The sequence below is a fragment of the Arachis duranensis genome, chromosome 2 (assembly GCF_000817695.3).
Source record: "Arachis duranensis cultivar V14167 chromosome 2, aradu.V14167.gnm2.J7QH, whole genome shotgun sequence".
Lineage (NCBI taxonomy): Eukaryota > Viridiplantae > Streptophyta > Magnoliopsida > Fabales > Fabaceae > Arachis > Arachis duranensis.
In genome coordinates, this window is record NC_029773.3 from 57,871,926 (window position 1) to 57,890,871 (window position 18,946).

General features: G+C 32.8%; 2 protein-coding genes across 2 annotated transcripts in view; both read left to right on the forward strand.

Moving 5' to 3' along the window:
• LOC107474553 (uncharacterized) overlaps positions 1-1,547 on the forward strand; it is a 10,263-nt gene extending 8,716 nt beyond the window's left edge. The window contains exon 4 of the mRNA XM_052257835.1: positions 1,396-1,547. Within this exon, the coding sequence (XP_052113795.1) occupies positions 1,396-1,547 (152 nt within the window). The remainder of the gene's footprint in view (positions 1-1,395) is intronic.
• A 12,237-nt stretch (positions 1,548-13,784) lies between these two features.
• LOC107474551 (2-oxoglutarate-dependent dioxygenase AOP3) lies at positions 13,785-16,723 on the forward strand. Its single transcript, XM_016094173.3, has 3 exons — positions 13,785-14,322; positions 15,125-15,446; positions 16,174-16,723. Exons 1-3 carry the CDS (start codon positions 13,934-13,936, stop codon positions 16,414-16,416), a joined length of 954 nt encoding a protein of 317 aa, XP_015949659.1. The 5' UTR covers positions 13,785-13,933; the 3' UTR covers positions 16,417-16,723.
• Positions 16,724-18,946: the final 2,223 nt, after the last annotated feature.

Here is an 18,946-nt window from a genome sequence, read left to right on the forward strand (position 1 = left end):
GACTTTACTATGAGTTTGTGTGTTTTTCTGTGATTTCAGGTAAATTCTGACTGAAATTGAGGGATTTGAGCAAAACTCTGAAGAAGGCTGACAAAAGGACTGCTGATGTTGTTGGAATCTGACCTCCCTGCACTCAAAATAAAATTTCTGGAGCTATATAACTCCAATCGGCGGGATCTCAACGGCGTTGGAAAGTAGACATCCAGAGCTTTCCAGCATTATATAATAGTCCATACTTTATTTGAAGAATGACGACGTAACTTGGCGTTGAACGCCAAGTTCATGCTGCTGTCTGGAGTTAAACGCCAGAAAAACGTCATGATCCGGAGTTGAACGCCCAAAACACGTTATAACTTGGAGTTCAACTCCAAGAAAAGCCTTAGCTCGTGGATAGATCAAGCTCAGCCCAAGCATACACCAAGTGGGCCCCGGAAGTGGATTTATGCATCAATTACTTACTCATGTAAACCCTAGGAGCTAGTTTATTATAAATAGAACATTTAACTAATGTATTTGACATCTTTTGACAGTTAAGTCTTTGGATCATTCGGTCTTGTGACCACATGGGGGCTGGCCATTCGGCCATGCCTGTACCTTTCACTTATGTATTTTCAACGGTGGAGTTTCTGCACACCATAGATTAAGGGTGTGGAGCTCTGCTGTACCTCAAGTATTTAGTAGGATTCCGGTAATGAATGACTGTGACGTGCTTCAGACTCGCAAGTGCTGGGCGTTAGTGACAGACGCAAAAGAATCAAGGGATTCTATTCCAGTAGGAGCGGGAACCAACCAGTGATTAGCCGTGCTGTGACAGAGCGCGTGAGCGTAGTTTTCACTGCGAGGATGGGATGTAGCCTTCGGCCAGTGTGATGCCTCCAGACGATTAGCCATGCGAGTGACAGCCGCAGAGGATCATTTTCCCGAGGGGATTGAAAGTAGCCACCGCTGATGGTGAACCCCTATACACAGCTTGCCATGGAAAGGAGTGAGAAAGACTGAGTTGAAGCAGTAGGAAAGTAGGCGTTCTTGAGCCATACAGTATCTCCACATGCTTATCTGAAATTCCCACCAATGAATTTACATAAGTATTCTATCCCTTTTATTATTTCTACTTTCCTATTTCTATTTTCGAAACCCAAACTATTTTATCTGCCTAACTGAGATTTACAAGGTAACCATAGCTTGCTTCATACCAACAATCTCTGTGGGATCGACCCTTACTCACGTAAGGTTTATTACTTGGACGACCCAGTACACTTGCTGGTTAGTTGAACGGAGTTGTGTCCACTCGTGCCAATTTCTAAATTCCATAATTTTACAATAAAAACAATTTAAAGAACAGTGATCACGATTTCGTCCACCAATAATATAATGATAACATTTCTATTTTATTAGGTGAAATTGATGCTGATTTATATCCAAGTGGCGGTGGTAGTAGTGGTCTTTATGCTGCATCTCTTTCTTCTGCTGATCAGGGTGGGAATGAAGGTAAAGATCATCCCACCGAAGCAGATTTGCAACAAGTTCTTACGGATTTTGATAATTGATAAACCATGATGTTGGGATTTAACATTTAAATATGCTTTTATTACTATTTAACTTTTGAGTTTGGATTTTGATAAGATCATATGTATTTGGTTGATGATATTTTATGTAGTGTTTTTAATTTCGAAGATATTTTAAGATTTGTATCAGACTATAATTATATTTTAGGATGTGTATTTATAATTTATTTATTATTCTACTCTGAAACGGTTTTTCCGGTTGAACCACCGGTTGAACTGGTTAGACCAGTGAACCAGTGAACCAGTGATTAGAGCGGTTTGATGATCGGTCCGGTTTTCTGAACCTTGGTTTATTGGCTTATATGCATGCATAAGGCATTAATGCATGCCATGGCTTCATGGTCATGGGCCAAGCTTTTAAAAGCGTGGCCTAAAGCTCCAAAGTGTGCTTAATCTTCAAAGTGTGCCCAAATTCCTCTTTTCTTCTTTTCAGCTTATTTTGTGCTCTTTTTGCTTCTTTTTCTTCTTATTTCCTACAAAATTTATAAAATCAAAAGATCAAGAAAATATACCAATTAAGCACAAAATCATGCAATAATTAAGCATAAATAATCAATTTCTTGTATGAAAAAGCATAGAAAAACATGTCATCACAACACCAAACTTAAACCTTGCTTGTCCCCAAGCAAGAAAAGAATCATGCAATAGAGATTGACAATCCAAGGTAAGAAGAATAGCAACTCAATGTTCATGGTAGGCTAGTTTTCCATGCATGCTACAATCACAAAAGAAATGTAAATGATTGATGCTTCTATCTAGTTCAATTTATGAAATCTTTTCCTTATAATTCTTCCTTGAAACAAGCTTTTTTTTAGCTTCTCCTTTTGGGTGCTTTGCCCCATGAGTTGATAACAAAGCTACGATTCTAAATGCTTTATTTTCAAGTATTACCACTTGATACATAAGCACCACAAGCATTTGAATTAGAGGACTTTATTAAGCTCATTTTTTTCTTTTCTTGACTCTCTAATCATTGATGCTCAGAACCTTGAGCTTTGAGGGAGTGCCTTTGCACTTGAGCCTAGCCTTGACTTCTAAGTGTTTTGTTTTCAAGCATTTGGCTTGATACATAAACACTACAAGTACTTAACAATAGAATTGTCATTGGTACTCAGAGCCTTCAGCTTTCTCATTCTTTCCCTTTTTCTTTTCTTGCCCTTTTTTTGCTTTTTTTTCAAGGTTTTCATGATTTCAAAAGATTTCACAAAATGTCCTAGATGAAAACTTCAATTAAATAAAATCTAATGCAATTGAGCAACAATCAATCATACTAGCTTTCCAATACTTGTATGCACATGCTAAGTTCTTCTTTAATTCCTTGTTCGTTTATGATCATGATGCTTTTTTGCTTTTGAATTCACAAAACTCAAGTTGGTAGTCATAATGTCACAGCAACATGTTGCAAATCAAAATTTAGGCTATGCTTATTCATACCTCACATGCATACAGGGAATATAAAGACAATCATGCAAATTAAAGTGCTATAAACAAATGAGAGGAAAAGAAACTTTACAGCCTTGTAATTCATATTCTCTATTGTTGTCATTTTCCTCCCATTCTTCTTCATCCCATACCAACTTCAGGATGCTTTCTCTTCCTCAAGAAATAATTAGAACAATGGCTATAGGGCTAAGATAGATCATGAATGTCTTACACAATAAAATGTTAGTGATACATGTGTTGAAGCAAGCAGAATTAAGAATAACTATCAAGGCACAGAGAAACAAAGACATTGTGATTGCAAAAATCAAATGATGTGCATGATACATTGCATAAAGATATAAGTGGCACACCAAACTTAGTGTGACACTCTCACTTGGAATTGATGCAAGTATCCAGCAAGAATTGGAAGTAAATTTTGTTACATAGCAACACCAAACTTAGAATACAACCATATGTCAATTTATTTGAACTAAAACTAAATACAAGGAACTGTTATATGTTAAATACAATCACCAAGCAAAGAATCTGTCATGAATAAGGATCTCTTAGTGATGTATTAACAAAAACAGTTAATAAAGCAAGAAAATGACTCAAACAAAAAGAAAACTAAAATTGTCCAACTAAATGAAAGATAACACTGCAAAGGCATTATGATTATGCAGACAAGTGGTGTTGCTGGATGATTTGCATAAAAAAAGTAAGTGGCACACCAAACTTAGAATCTTAGTGTGTCACTTCCATGTAAAATTGATGCAATCATCCAAAGGGATTGAAAATAATTTGTTGCAGGGCAACACCAAACTTAGAATGTGATCATATGCCAATTTATTGAAATTTAACTAAACAGACAAAGAAAATGAACCAGACAAAGAAATAAAATGTTACCCAAGGTTGGGTTTCCTCCCAACAAGCGCTCTTTTAGTGTCATTAGCTTGACATGTTGTTCTTCACTTTCTTCCTCTTCTTCTAGTTGGTTAAGAGGAATGACCTCAAGGGGGGAGAAGATTCAGCTACTGTCCCTTGTCTTGGCCTTTCCTCAGCAAGCTTCGTTTTGCAAATGGTTTGATTGATCTTGCTTGCTGGATCAGGGATAGGATTGGTGCTCTTGTTAGTTGCCTTCACTTCTTTGGATTCAAGACTTGGTTGCTGTGTGATTATTGGAGTTTTGTCTTCATCAAGAATTCCTTGCAATGGTGGTTCAATAGGCTCTTTCTTCATGTCCTTCTCTGCTTCACTTGAGTGTGGATTCTCTTGATTGTCTTCCTTACTTTCTCGTTCTTCCAATTCCTCATTCACATTCAACATTTTACTTAATAGTACTTTCATGGAGGAGGTTTGTTGTTCTTCCCAAGATTTCTTCATCTCCTCTTCATATTTTTCGATCACAGATTCAAGGAAAGTTTGTGAGGGTTGTGAATGTTCATGTTCCTTTGTCTCCTCAAGTACAGTTTCATTTTCAAATACCTTCACCACTTCATTCTCCATTGGAGTTTCACTTGATACAGTAGCCTCCTCGTCTTGCTCTTCCACTTTCTCCTTCACATCTACCAAGTGATCTTCATTCTTCTTGCTTAGTGGTTCTAAGTGTTTCCCTCTGTTCTCAAAATGCTCATCCATCTTCTGAAGAAGGATTTTTTTTCTCTCTAGGATTGTTGTTGTTCCTCCATGAGTTGTTCTTGTCTTTTCAACAATTCTCTGAATTTTTGAAGGGGATCCTCAGCTATTAGCTCAAAAGATGAAGGTTGAGAATGAGTTTCTGGATATGTGGTACTTTGGTGAAGTTGTTTTGAGTGGTATGGGATGAATCATGTGGATTATAAAATAAGTTTTGTGGTTGGTGGAATGAATTGTATGGATCTTTAAGGAGACTTTGTGTTGAGGCATAATCAAGTGATGAACAATCTTCAAATGAGGAACTGGGAGGTGAGGTTGGGCAATTTTATATAAGTGAATTGAAGGTTTGCTCAAGTGATGATGGCTCTTGATAAGTGGGGTATGAACTGTCAAATACTTTCTAGTTTTGATCCTCCCATCCACAATGTGAATCATTGTAATCACAGTATGGTTCATTTTGTAGCATTGGGGAACAATTATGCATGAACTTATCGAAAGCATACTCCAATGATGATTTTTCTTGATGAACACAGTATAGATCATCAAGATCTCTTTGATTTTGACCCTCCCAATCACAATCTGAGTGGTTGTTATAGCAGTTTAAATTATCTTGTGGCTCTGGGAGGTGTTCATACTTGTTTATTCTTTGTTGATACTCCCATCCACCATTAGCATAATAACATGAATTATTTTGTGGTGTTGGGTAGTATTCCATGGAATTATCCTGATTAGCGTATCCCCACTGATTGGATTGCTCAAAATCTGTAGTTTCTTGGTGATATTTCCAGCCACTATTAGAATAATAACTTGAATCATTTTGTGGTGGAGGGAAATATCCCATATGATTCTCTTGCTCATCTTGTGTCTCTGAAGCAAATCTCCATGGATTGGAGTGCTCATAATCTGTATTTTCTTGCTGATATTCCCAACCATCATTAGAGATTGGTGATGATGGGTAATATCCCATAAAATTTGTTTGATTATAAGATGAGTTGAACTCCATTTTGATTTTGTAAAACACAACACCAATGAGAATTGAAATTCATGTCACAAAGAGAGAATTTCTTAGTGAGGCAAAAACACAAACACCTTGGTTTCAACTTAGAACAGAGAACAAAAACAAAAAAATGCTTGATCTAGACTTCTCACCCACTTAATCATTGTGGATCTAATCAATCCCCGGTAACGGCGCCAAAAACTTGATGGTGTTTTTGTGGAAAAATGGATTTCCAACACACAAATCTAACCGGCAAGTGTACCGGATCGCATCAAGTAGTAATAACTCAATTAGAATGAGGTCGATCCTGCAGGGATTGATGGATCAAGCAACTTTAGTGGGTGATTAGTTTAGTCAAGCTAACATTGATGAATTGAGTGAAAAGTGACCAACAGAATGTAGATGACAAGAAATTTAAAGTTGTAGAAAGTAAAATGGGCAGAAAACTTAAAGTGCAATAAACATAAATTGATAGAAACTTAAATGACAAGAAATGTAAATTGTATTAAATGTAAAGGGTGTGGGTGCTGGAAATTAAAGAAAGCAATAGATTGAGTAACTGGAAAGTTAAATTGCAGGAAGAATAAAAGGAATTGGGATTTAGGATTCAAAATTAAACAAGAGAATTCAAGATGCACTCAATCAGAAAAGTAGAAGATGAAATAAAATGTAGTAGATTTAAATAGCAAAGCAAAATTTCTTGGAAGAGTAAAACAGAATTGAATTTAGCTCAATTACAAAATAAAGTTGAAGATTTCAGGAAATCAAAGAGACTAGAAAGCAAGTCTAGATCTCAATTCCTTCCTTGATCCAACAGAGAACGATTTGCAGAAGAATTAAAGATGAAAGCAATGAAGAAAACTTTGATTCAAATCACAATTCACTTAAAAGTTTGCAGAAGAAGAAAACAGAGAGAATTCTCAAGGTGAGATTGAAACAGAATTTCTTCAATTCTCCACCCAAGATTCAAAACAAAAATAAAAACTAAAAGAGAGAGCTCTCTAATCCTAATGCTCCCTATTGGAGCCAGCCTCTCCCAAATGGAGCTCCCTATTAGAGCCAACCTCCTTTCTAAAATGAAAATGATGCTTTATATAGACTTTCTACAAAATGAAAATAAAAATGAAATTAAAATGAAATTTCTATTCTAACTATCTCTTGTGCCTTTGAGTGGTGTTAATTAGGCTTTTGGCCTTGATGGATTTGGGTTGAAAATAGCCTCTGTTGATTGCTCTTGGCCTTGGAAAGAAATCCACTTGTGAATCGGACTAAGAAGCATTTACGTTTGAGTCAACGTTTGAGGCAAACATTGACTTAAACGTCTTCGTGTGTGGCATTATGCAGAAGGCCAGCTGCTGTCACTCACGTTTGGGTTCACGTTTGAGGTCAAACGTGGGCTCAAACGTGATCTCCTCCAAGGCATTCTTTGGCCAACGTTTGACCTCACGTTTGAGCCAAACGTTGGCTCAAACATTGAGTCCTCCCAGGTATCAATTCATCAGCCAACGTTTGACCTCATGTTTGAGGTAAACGTTGGTGCAAACGCTAGCTCCCTCCAGGGTGTTCCTCTACCAACATTTGACCTCACGTTTGAGGCAAACGTGAGCGCAAACGTTGGGCTAATTTACTAAGTAAATTTAATGCATGCTTCCATTGGTGTAGTTGATAGTAATGCCAATTAATTCATTTAACGCCTTGGTTCATCCATTGGCATTACTAATGAATTATTTCTTGCATGCATGCTTATATTTACTTAATAATGCATTAACGTTGCATTCATTCAATTCTTTCTCAATTAAGTGCATGCATGCTTTATTAATGCCTTGAACTAATATTACTTGCATGCATTCACTCAATTGATGAACGTTAGTGTTCACTTGTGCAACGCCATGATTTATTGGCTTATATGCATGCATAAGGCATTAATGCATGCCACGGCTTCATGGTCATGGGCCAAGCTTTTAAAAGCGTGGCATAAAGCTCTAAAGTGTGCTCAATCTTCAAAGTGTGTCCAAAATTCTTCTTTTCTTCTTTTCAGCTTATTTTGTGCTCTTTTTGCTTCTTTTTCTTCTTATTTTCTACAAAATTTATAAAATCAAAAGATCAAGGAAATATACCAATTAAACACAAAATCATGCGATAATTAGCACAAATCATCAATTTCTTGTATGAAAAAACATAGAAAAATATGACATGGTGACATATCATCATTGTGGTTACCTAGGGTTATTTGTGCATTCATTCTTGCTTATTCTTTACTTGCACTCTAGGATATTTAATTGAGGAACATGCTATCTCTTTTGATTATGTGGTTGTCGTTTTCACCCGGCCAATGTGTATGTTCTAAAGTGCGCGCACACTTAGGACACACATATTGCCTTTTATCATACCACACATCTAACTTTTTCTCAATTCTTGTTTTCTATAGCAACCTAGAGCCCCGGTGCCCACCATATGAAGGTGGAGCCTTTTAGAGTATCTCGTCACCCCCGGATTGTGTGCATGCACGGAGGACCATGCAACGTCTAAATGTGGGGAAGGATCCGCAATTTCGGGGCATAAATCTTTCTTTCTCAACACTTGCACTATTTTTCTAGTTTTTTTTAGTATATTTTTGTGAATATTTGCTTAGTATTTTATTACATTATGCTTTGCTTAGTTTGTTTGTATATATCTTTGCTTGATTATAGTTTTATGATAGTTATATTTGCATGTTGCCTAGTATAGTAAATAATTTTCGTAAAACAACAAAGAATTTGAAGAAATCTCCTTTTAAGGTGTTCCACTGATTAGATTTGAAAATTTGTTTTTGAACTTGCTTGAAGGATCTTTCTTATGGAACATAGAAAAGAGCTTGAACAAATACCTTGTGAGATTTTAGCTTTGATTGTGTGGTTACATATTTTCAACCATCATTTTTGTTCTTGTGTGTTATACTCCTTTTATGATTGTGATCTTAGATTTGCTTTAGTCTATATGTCCTATATTTGATGTTTTGAATTGCATTTAGTATGATTGAGGCCATCTTTGAATTTGAACTCACTAACCCATACGGCGATCCCTTACATCTACCTTTGCAAACTACTTTTGGGCCTTTTAATTTCCCTTTGTTCTCATTATAAGCACATCATTCACCCTAAGTGAAAAACCATTATGTCCTTGAATTGTATCTTTGATTAGCTTGGGTTTGAGTGTGTGTGTTAATCAAGTGTGGGGGAATTTGTGGGAAAATATTGGTAGTTAGTGCTTTAGGGTATTCATTGAGAATATTTGGAAAAATGGGTAAACACTCACGCATCTATCACTTAAAATATATGCATCCCTCTTTGGTAATCAAAGAAAAAAATTTTTTGAAAAAAAAGAAAAAAAGAAAAGAAAAAAAGAGAAAAAGAAAAAAAGAAAAAAATGATAATAAGAATGTAAGTAAGAGATGCATATGTGGTTGAATTGAAAAGAAGCATGCATGAGTGAATGTGAGAAAAGGGATAAATGGGTAGTTAGGTTGTTTTGTTATGTATATAGGATGATATAGGATTGGGTGGGATACTTGAGCTAATCAAAGATCCAATCTATTAGCCACTTAACCATGTTAATCCTACCCTTACCTAAGCCCCATTACAACCCACAAAAGTCCTCATGATATTTGCATTCACGCATCAAATGTTAGTTGATTGTTAGATGACTTGCAAATCTTTGAGAAACATGATTAAGGGAGGATTGAGTGATTAAGCTCTAAACACTGAGCGACTAGAGTGTAAACACATCCGTTGAGGGGTTCAATCACTCAATTCTATGTTTCCATTCCTTATCTTGTATCTTCTTGCAAGTTATTGAACTTAATTTTTGAAAATTTTCAAATCAAATCTTTAGACATTGATCATATTGCTATATTTGCTTTGTCTTAGCCCTAAGTTTTTATTTTGGATTGATTGAGATTCTTTTGTTGGTTTTTACCAAACTCAATAGGAATCATAGTATAGATATATATAGATAGCATTTAGTATAGTTACATGCATGTAGGTAGTTGCATTAATAATTACCCCTTCATTCATCTCCTTTGGTTGGTTTAACATGAGGACATGATTTGAGTGGATTCCATCACATAAACCCACATTTATTCACCTAAATAGCATGCTTTTGGTATTTCTTCCTAAATTGTGCTTGAAAGTGAAAACATGTTCTTTTGTACTTAATTTAGTCAATTTTATTCACTTTAATCCCATTTGGTGCCTTGATGTATTTGTTAAGTGATATCAGGTTTTCAAGGCAAGTATGGGATGGAAGAAGTGAAGAGAAAAGCATGCAAAAGGGAGAAATCATGAAGAAAATGAAGTAGGAAAGCTTCTGCAAAGGTGCGTACGCACAGTGACGCGTGCGTACGCACAACGGTGACTTCGTGCAAGGATGCGTATGCACCAAATGTCGTGCGTACGCACGATGGAATTTTTGCGCAAAGATGCCTACGCACCGTAGGTCGTGTGTACGCATGATTGCATGCACGTGAGCTCATTAATTGCAAATCGCTGGGGGCGATTTCTGGGCCCCCAAAACCCAATCCAACTCATTTCTGAAGCTATTTCAACCCCAATTCAAGTGGAAACAAGGGGGGAGAAATTAGGGTTAGTTTAGCATTATGTAGGTTATTTTTCCAGAGAGAGAAGCTCCCCTTTCTCTCTAGAAATTAGGGTTCTTAGTTTATTTTTCTTGTAATTTCTCTTTTTAATTCTTGTTTTAATCTAGTTTCTTCTACTTTTCCTTGTTCTATTGTCTTAATTTCATTACTTTATCTTGTCACTTTCTTTATTTTTGCCACTTTTATGTATTTGCACTCTTGTCACTTTCATTTACATTTAATGCAATTTTATGTTTCATGCCTCTTTTAGTGCTTTATTGAGTTTCTATCTTTATTTTCCTTGCTTGGTAGTTGTAGCATTTATTATTTCTCGTCACTTTATCATGCTTTCTTTCTATGCCTACCAAGTGTTTGATAAAATGCTTGGTAGGATTTTAGCCTAGTTTTCTACACTCTTGGTTGGGAAATTGTGTGGTTTAAGTGAACTTGAGTGGTGGATGTCCATTCCACATTGTGTGAGGGTTGTTAATTAATTTGGTTTCCACTGACGCTAGTCTTTCACTAAGTTAATTAGTGAGTTGATTAGGACTTGTGGATTGAAATTAATTATGTCCTTTTGACTTATTCTCGATGTAGGGTTGACTACTTGGGATTAATCCACAAACAATTATCATGTTTGTGGTCCACAACTAGGATAGGAAGTCCTAATTACCCAATTCTCACCAAGAGCTCTTTTTGGCATTTAAATTCTATTTGCATTGCTTTTACTTGCATGTTAAGTCACTTTCTTGTTATTTACCTTTCTTGCCATTTCCATTTCCTTGCCTTTTTATTTCATTTCACTTTATATTTCTTGCAATCTCATGCCATCAACCCCCACTTTTCCATAGTCAATAATAGACACTTCATTGCAATTCCTAGGGAAGACAATCCGGAATTTAAAAATCCCAGTATTTTTGTATTGATTGTGACATTTTTAGATTTAAATTTGATATTGGTCAATTGTTGGATTTGGAAATATACTTACAACGCCAATCTTATTTTGAGATAAATTCTGAACCCACTTTAGGCCATCATCAAATTTGGCGCCGTTGTCGGAGAGTTGTAATGGTGCTTGTTATTGGCTATTGTAAATATGTTTATATGTGAATATGTGAATAGTTTGCTTTTGATTGATTGCTTATTTTTTTTTTTTTTTACTAATTTTAGAAGTCTATTTTGCTTGTTCTTATTATCTCTTGTTTTTATTTCCTTTTCCTTCTATGAGTTCTCACCCATTGCATTGTGAGTTTTGTTGTTATTGTACTATATAGGAATTTGAGAATTTCAAATGCTTGTTACATGGATGGAATTAAAGGAATTCACAACAAGATTTGGATGCACAAGCTTTGGAATCTCAAAAATTTTGGAGAATACAAGCTATGAGCTCCCAACAAGAAAAACAAAAAGCAACCAAGAAAAATATTTTCACAATATTAAACGAATATAAGTCTAAGTTTATTTATTTTGTCTTAAATCTTTATATTAGAGAATTATTTATTATTTTGATAAGTTTGTAAATTTATTATCTAATATTTAAAAGTTTATTTGTATTAATTGTTTACTATTTTATTTTTATATTATTTGTATTAATTGTTTACTATTTTATTTTTATATTTAAAAGTTTATTTGTATTAATTGTTTACTATTTTTTAAATAAAAAAATAATTAAAACATATAACTATTAAAATCGACGGCAGAGTTGTCGCTTTTTAAGTTTAAAATAGACAAAAAAAAACAAAATATAGACACAGAATTTGTTGATATCTAAATAATTAAATTGGCGGCAACCGTGTCGATTTTATTGAATTAAATATAGACGGCAACATTGTCGATTTTATTAAGCATTATAGACGAAAATATCGTCGATTTTATTGAATCAAATATCGACGAAAATGGCGTCGATTTTATTTAATAATATCGACGACAACGTTGTCGATTTTAATAAGAAGGTAACATTTTCAAACTCATATTATAGACAGAAACGTTGTCGATTTTATTAAATTATTATTGACGCCTAAGCAAGCCGTCGATTTTATTAAAATTTTAAAAAATCAACAAGCTTAATAGCGACCACCTACGCCGTTTATTTTGCCGTCGAATTTTATATTATCAACGGCTTAGCCGTCGATTTTGCCATCGATTTTAACGATATTTCTTGTGGTGCAAAACACTAAATTAGAATATCTTAAAAAAATCTCTCAGCCCAACGAGAATACCCGTCCTGCCCGTCAAAACCCACAGTTTAAGTAGTTTGAGTTAGGTGGACTTTTAATGTGTAACAATCTCAATTTTTCAGCCTATTTTATCTTTTTTAATTTTTAATGGGTTATACAGACCGACTCAACAAATTTAGATCCGTTTGTCACCTCTAATTTCAAAAGATCTAACTAGTAATTGATATGAATTATGATTACAGAATATAATAAAATGTATGTTCAACAAGCATATTTTTTTATTCACAATAATTGTTGCTTTGAATATTTGAAATATTTAATTACAATCAATATATTCAAATCGTTGTTTTTGTCCTTTTTCTATTTTTAATTTCTTCAAGTTGGGGATAATTTAGCCAACTAATTAAGAAAATGACTATTATTATACTAGCAGGTAGAACATTGAAATGACGAGGAGTAGTCATCAATTAGTTTATCTGTTTTTAAAAAGTTTGAAAATAAAATGCACATACTATCTCACATAATTAAAATTTTATTGTTTTGCAATAAAACATCCAATACATGTCATAAATTGTGGTCCTCATCAAATCAAGTAAATATAAAGTTGATGGATTATTTGAGTCGGATTGGTCTAATAATTAGTTTATTAGTCTGTTTAAATAAATTATTTAAGAATTTAAATTTTATTTTGTGTATGATCAACAATAAATTTTTAAATAAAATTCAAATTAATTATTGACTTGTCAGTTAAAAAATATCGTAGAAAACTACAAAATTAACACATACTTAAATTATTTTATCAACATTATATTTGTATTTTTTTAAGTGATTAATGATTTTGTTTTTTTTTTTTTTTGTTTCTTTAATTCAGTCATGCTTAATCAATAAACTATTATTAATCAAATCAATCCAGGACGTCATATTTAGTGGTCCTGAACGGAAATACGGGCCCCCAAAATCAAGCAATGACAGATTAATAATGGTTATTTATTTGTTAAATACATCAATAAATATTGAGAATCATACCAAAAAACAAAACTACTATATTTGAAGGACACGTTACCATAACCTCACAATATTTCTTTGTTATTCGGTTATATTTATATAACAACTAATTTGGATAGGTCGAGTAATTAATTTAATTGTTTACTTAAGTAAGTATTAGGAATTTGAATCTTACTTTGTGTATGAAATAATTTATTGGCCAATAACAAACTATTAAATAAAATTTAAATTAGTAACGAATTAGTCCTTAACCTCTCAAATTATTAAAAAATACCGTGGAATAAAAAGAAAACTATTTTCATAGAATTTGTATTGAACTCATATACTTAAATTAATGGAGTAATCAAACTATAATATCAAGTGATAAATCATTGATGAATCAAGCGATAAAAGAAACCAAGCACCATTGATGAATCAAGCGAGGCTAGCTATATAGCCTAAACAAAACGTCAGTAACACAAAATAATCATTAGGTAATTAGGGAGCTAAAAGAGTCCAAAATTAAGGGATCATCATAATCATGGGATCCCAAACACAGTTTAATAATTCTCATCCCTCGTTACCACTAATAGACTTCACAACCGAAAATCTGAACCCTGGTAGTGACTCTTGGGTTTCAACATGCCAAGTTGTGCGTACAGCGCTTGGCGATCATGGTGGTTTTCTCGCACTGTATGACGAAGTTGATTCAGAGGTTTATGACTCTGTTTACTCTGCAATGGAACAACTGTTTGATCTTCCAATTGAAACTAAAAGGAAGAGCACCACTGAGAAGCCTATATTTAGTTATTCTGGTCAACTCTCTAGAATACCCTTGTATGAATCTGTGGGTATCGTGGATCCGCTCAGCGTAGATCAGTGTCGAAAGTTTACCCATGTTATGTGGCCTCAAGGGAATGATCATTTCTGGTAATTAACTTTTTCTTGTGAACTTCAAATTTAGAGTAATTCTATATGAACACTCGTGTTTGACCTTTAATTAAATTTGATACTAGTAAATAAGGTTTGTAATTTTCTTTTTTACTTTGTTTCTTACTCTTTTAGTTGAACTTCTTAAATTCTTTACAAAAGGAAAAACAAAAGGAGTTATAAAGATTCGTAGCTGGTGTTTATAAGTATAGAAGTAGACTTTTTCTTAAATTCTTTTTAGATAGATATTTATGCACATATATATTTAGTTTTAGTTAGCTTTTGATTTATTTTTTACTATTTTATCCATTTTTTATTTTTATAATTATGTTATATATACACTCAGAATTAATCACTAATCAAATATTACGTATAAAAGTATGTATTTAGCATTTCATAAGTATATTCCTGTAAATAAATTTGATTATTAGTTTATTATAAGTTTGATTATTATTCTGCTATACCAAGTTTGATTGTTTTTTAGGTAATTATTTAATTAAAAAATGTGTGAATCAAATATGTATAAATAATTAAATATACACAAATACATCATAGTTAATTTAATATCTAATTTTTAGTATATATAGAGAATTTTCGCTGCTCTTGTAATGAATCCTCTTTTTCCATTGATTTGTCTAATGATGAATTAATCCCTAACCTTGATACACAACACTAGTCTTTTTGCTCTATAAGCAGTTTTTTACGCTGTAAATATATAAAAATATTAAATCCTTATATAATTTATTTGTCATCAAATATATTGACTGAATATTTGTGATTTAACTACACTCTCAACACGTAGCAAAAGTGTCCATTCCTATGCAAAGCAATTACAAGGACTAGACCACGTTGTGAAAAGAATGTTGTTTGAAAGCTATGGACTGGAGAACAAGAAATTAGAATGTTTACTGGATTCAACTGATTATGTGCTCAGAAGTTACAAGTACAGAACACCAAAAGTTGGTGAAAGCAACTTGGGAGTGGCTCCTCATTCAGACACAGCTTTCCTAACGATACTAAATCAGAAGGTAGAAGGCTTGGGGGTTAAGCTCAAGAATGGGGAATGGTTTGAAGTTGGTGTTTCATCCTCTTTGTATTTGGTTATGGGTGGTGATGCATTGCAGGTTAGTCACATTTAAATTTGACATGTACCTAGCTAGTACAACATCTATTTTTTTCTCTCACTGTTTTAAATATGAAAAAATTTAAGAAACCAACTACATTATGAGCCACCTCAAGCCAATCTCTTGTATTTTTAATTTTAAAATTCAAAAAATTAAAAATAGTAGAGATTATTTTTTCTTTTTTATAACAAACCTTCTATTTTAAAATTAGTTGGCCCTAATTGAACAATGTACTTCATTTTCTAGTAAAATGCAATTATCATACCGTTAGGATCGGAGAAAAAAAGAAGTGGTTTTTATAAAAAAAGATAAATTTTACTTATTATAATTGATATATACTTTATATTTTTTAAAATTATGGTGATACTTCGATATTCTTAAGGAGATAAATATTTTAAAACTTTAAAAAATACTAATGAGAAAAATACTAGGAAATAATGTATTTAGTGGCTAACAAATCCTATTGATAACATCGTTTTAAGAGAAAACTTATGAGTAAAAGAATTATTTTTCTCAACATAATCGAACCAAGTACCTTTATTTTAATAATAACAAAAATAAATCTCCAATGTTAAAAAATTAAAAGAAAGTGCAGAATTAAAACGAAACAAGGTTCACAGTCTTTGATAATTTCACTTGATTTTTGGCACAACTAATTGAGAAATATACTTCAAAATTTTTTACGTTGCTCTGACTTAGTAAATAACTTGAAATTTTCATGGCACAGGTGTGGAGTAATGACAGAATACCTGCTTGTGAACACCGTGTCTTGGTAAACTCAAAGATAGATAGATACTCTACGGGGCTGCTTTCATATGTTAATAACATAATGGAACCACAAGAGGAGCTTGTTGATGAGGAAAACCCTCTTTGTTACAAGCCTTTTGACCATTACGGGTACCTCCGTTTCTTTCTCTCAGAAGAAGCTCTGAAATCTACTTCACGTATTAAAGCATATTGTGGAATCTAACACACATACATTGTGATGTACTTGGTTGATCCATGGTTTTAATTTCAATTGTGCAAACCCATTAGAACTTAAAAATATGTGTGCTAGTTTGTGTGGTGTCCTTATGATTCTAATGTCAGTTAAAATTTACGTTTCGTATTATTATTGATGTTTTATATGTGATATGTTATGTTTATTTCAGTAATTTTTATGTAATATAGTCGTCAACTTCTTGTCGGATGAATGCGACAAAAGAGTAGTGTGTTATCCGATCATCTGAGATGAAATAGGCAAACTCATGTTTGTGAATTGAGATTACAAAGCATAATAGGTGCAAATAAGTGATATATTTGTATTTTGAGTTTAGATTAAATAATGATGGTATAACTTGAAATCATTATTACCAGTTATATGATAGTTATAAATAGACAAACACATTCTTCTATTTTAAAAGCAACTGTTTGTTCCTTGAGCCTTTGCCTTTTTCTTACATTTATAGATCTATTTTTAGTCTTGCTATTTTTACTTTTGATTGAATTTCTATGTGCTATATTACGCTTTTAGCATTATAGTGTAATAATTTCTTTTAATTTTTTCGTTAAAATATACTTTTTCTTCCAGAAATTTTTTGAAAAACTTTAAGAATATACTTATAATATACTTTATTTTAAATTTGTTTATGTTGTTTTAAATATATTTTAATTATATGTTTGATGGTTAATATCATTAATAAAAATACTGACATGATAATCATATACGTGTCACTAACATGTGACATTCATAGGCTGTGATATCACTAGCATGTCATAAATTGCCCACATGGAGAGTATAATTGAAACATTTTTAAAATGTTCGAAAGGTTTTTCAAATATTCGAGCAAATAGAAAATCGAGGAACTTGCTTTCTTGTCCAGTCATAAACCATGCCGAGAGAAGAATCTACAATGACACTTTGGTGCTTAAGTTAGTTGAGTGTTTTTGAGTGTTTTTAATGTAGCTTCTCTTATATCTATTTTGGCTTACTCCTCATTTTAAATGCATGTTTACTACCGTTACTGAGAAAACAATTGTATTAGTTAATGTTCATCATGATCTGGTCGTTATTCCTATTCTATAACCGGTTTAGGCTACTCTTTCATAATTGGATATTTTAATACTATGAACCTGCAATCCCATAGTTTTAGAGTATCTGAGATTACTGGATTTCTTCATTTCAGCATAGTTTTACTCCATTATGAATTAGGAACATTTTACATTGCGTTAATATCATTCTTAGGCCAAATTGGCTTCTAGGAACTTGGGTCTAGTCCAAAACGGTGCCCCAAATTACACAACATTTCTTTATGAGTTTTTTGGCTCATTTATTTCAGTCAAAGTGATGCGCTCTTTAGTACTTTTTCTTGTTTTAAATTTTTGTATTTTTAGATTTAATGATAGTTTTTTTTTATAATCTCATCACTTTGAAGTCTTATTTGCCACTAAGGTATTTTTTAAGTGTTACTCAATGACATACAAGATTAAGAAAGAAAAACAAGTAGTAAAGGAAAGCATGTTGATGCAGGTTTTACACCACAATACCATCGATAAGTGCATTAGGTCGTACCAAGTAATAAACTCACAATGAGTGAGTGTCGATCCTACAAGAATTAACGGATTAAAAAATCAATGGTCAATCAATTATTCTAGTCAGACAATCAAAATCAGGGTTTCTAGAAGCTTTAACATAAACAGTAAAATAACAAAAGCAAACAGTTAGTATTGAAAGAAAATATAATTAAAGGAGAGTTAAGGTTTTATAGATGTTGAAGCTTCCGGATTAATACTTTTCACTTTTTACCTTGATCATGCAAAGATACAATTATAGCAAATCATCAATAATCAAACTACAATTCTTTGGTAATTCGATTTCTCTTTAACCTAATTAATTGCTAATCCCTAAGTCTACTATTTAAGAAAAGAGTTAAACACATTCACTAATTCATAAGCCACACAATTCATAAGAATCTCTCCTAGTTAATTTTATGTCACTTATCAAGTCTAGTTTCAAAACTAAAGAGTTGTGAGAATTGGTTTTCAAGCTTAATTTAATTAATCAACTTTTCCAAGAAGTTAAAAGAATTCAAGTTAGAAAAAAATTGTTTTCCAATATATTCAAACCCTTTTTGATGATGAACGAAAATCTATTTTTGAACAGATATCAATACATAAATCAAAGGAAGAAAAAACTAGTATATTAATTCATGGAATCAACAGAGCTCATAAACTTAACCAAGGAGAATTAATTGCTCATGTTCTTCAGAATAAAAATCCTCGAAAAAAACAAAAACTTTTGAAGGAGAGAAGAGAAGAGCCTCTAGAGTCTCTGACTTTTTTCTTAAATACTAACCCTAAAAGAAATTCAAATTCAAACTAAAACAGAATTAAAATTCAAATAAAATAAAATCTAACTAATTAATGATTGCCTCCAGCAAAGCTTTCAATCTTATCTTCTTGCAAATCCTTAATAAATGATGTGATTAGTGGGCTTGAGTTAACCCATTAATTGATCATAT

Excerpts from the sequence above, each read along its gene's own strand:
- LOC107474551 (XM_016094173.3), top strand. The coding sequence starts at position 13,934 with ATGGGATCCCAAACACAGTTTAATAATTCTCATCCCTCGTTACCACTA. Across the intron at positions 14,323-15,124 it reads CAAGGGAATGATCATTTCTG|CAAAAGTGTCCATTCCTATG; the intron begins GTAATTAACTTT and ends CTCAACACGTAG. Across the intron at positions 15,447-16,173 it reads TGGGTGGTGATGCATTGCAG|GTGTGGAGTAATGACAGAAT; the intron begins GTTAGTCACATT and ends TTCATGGCACAG.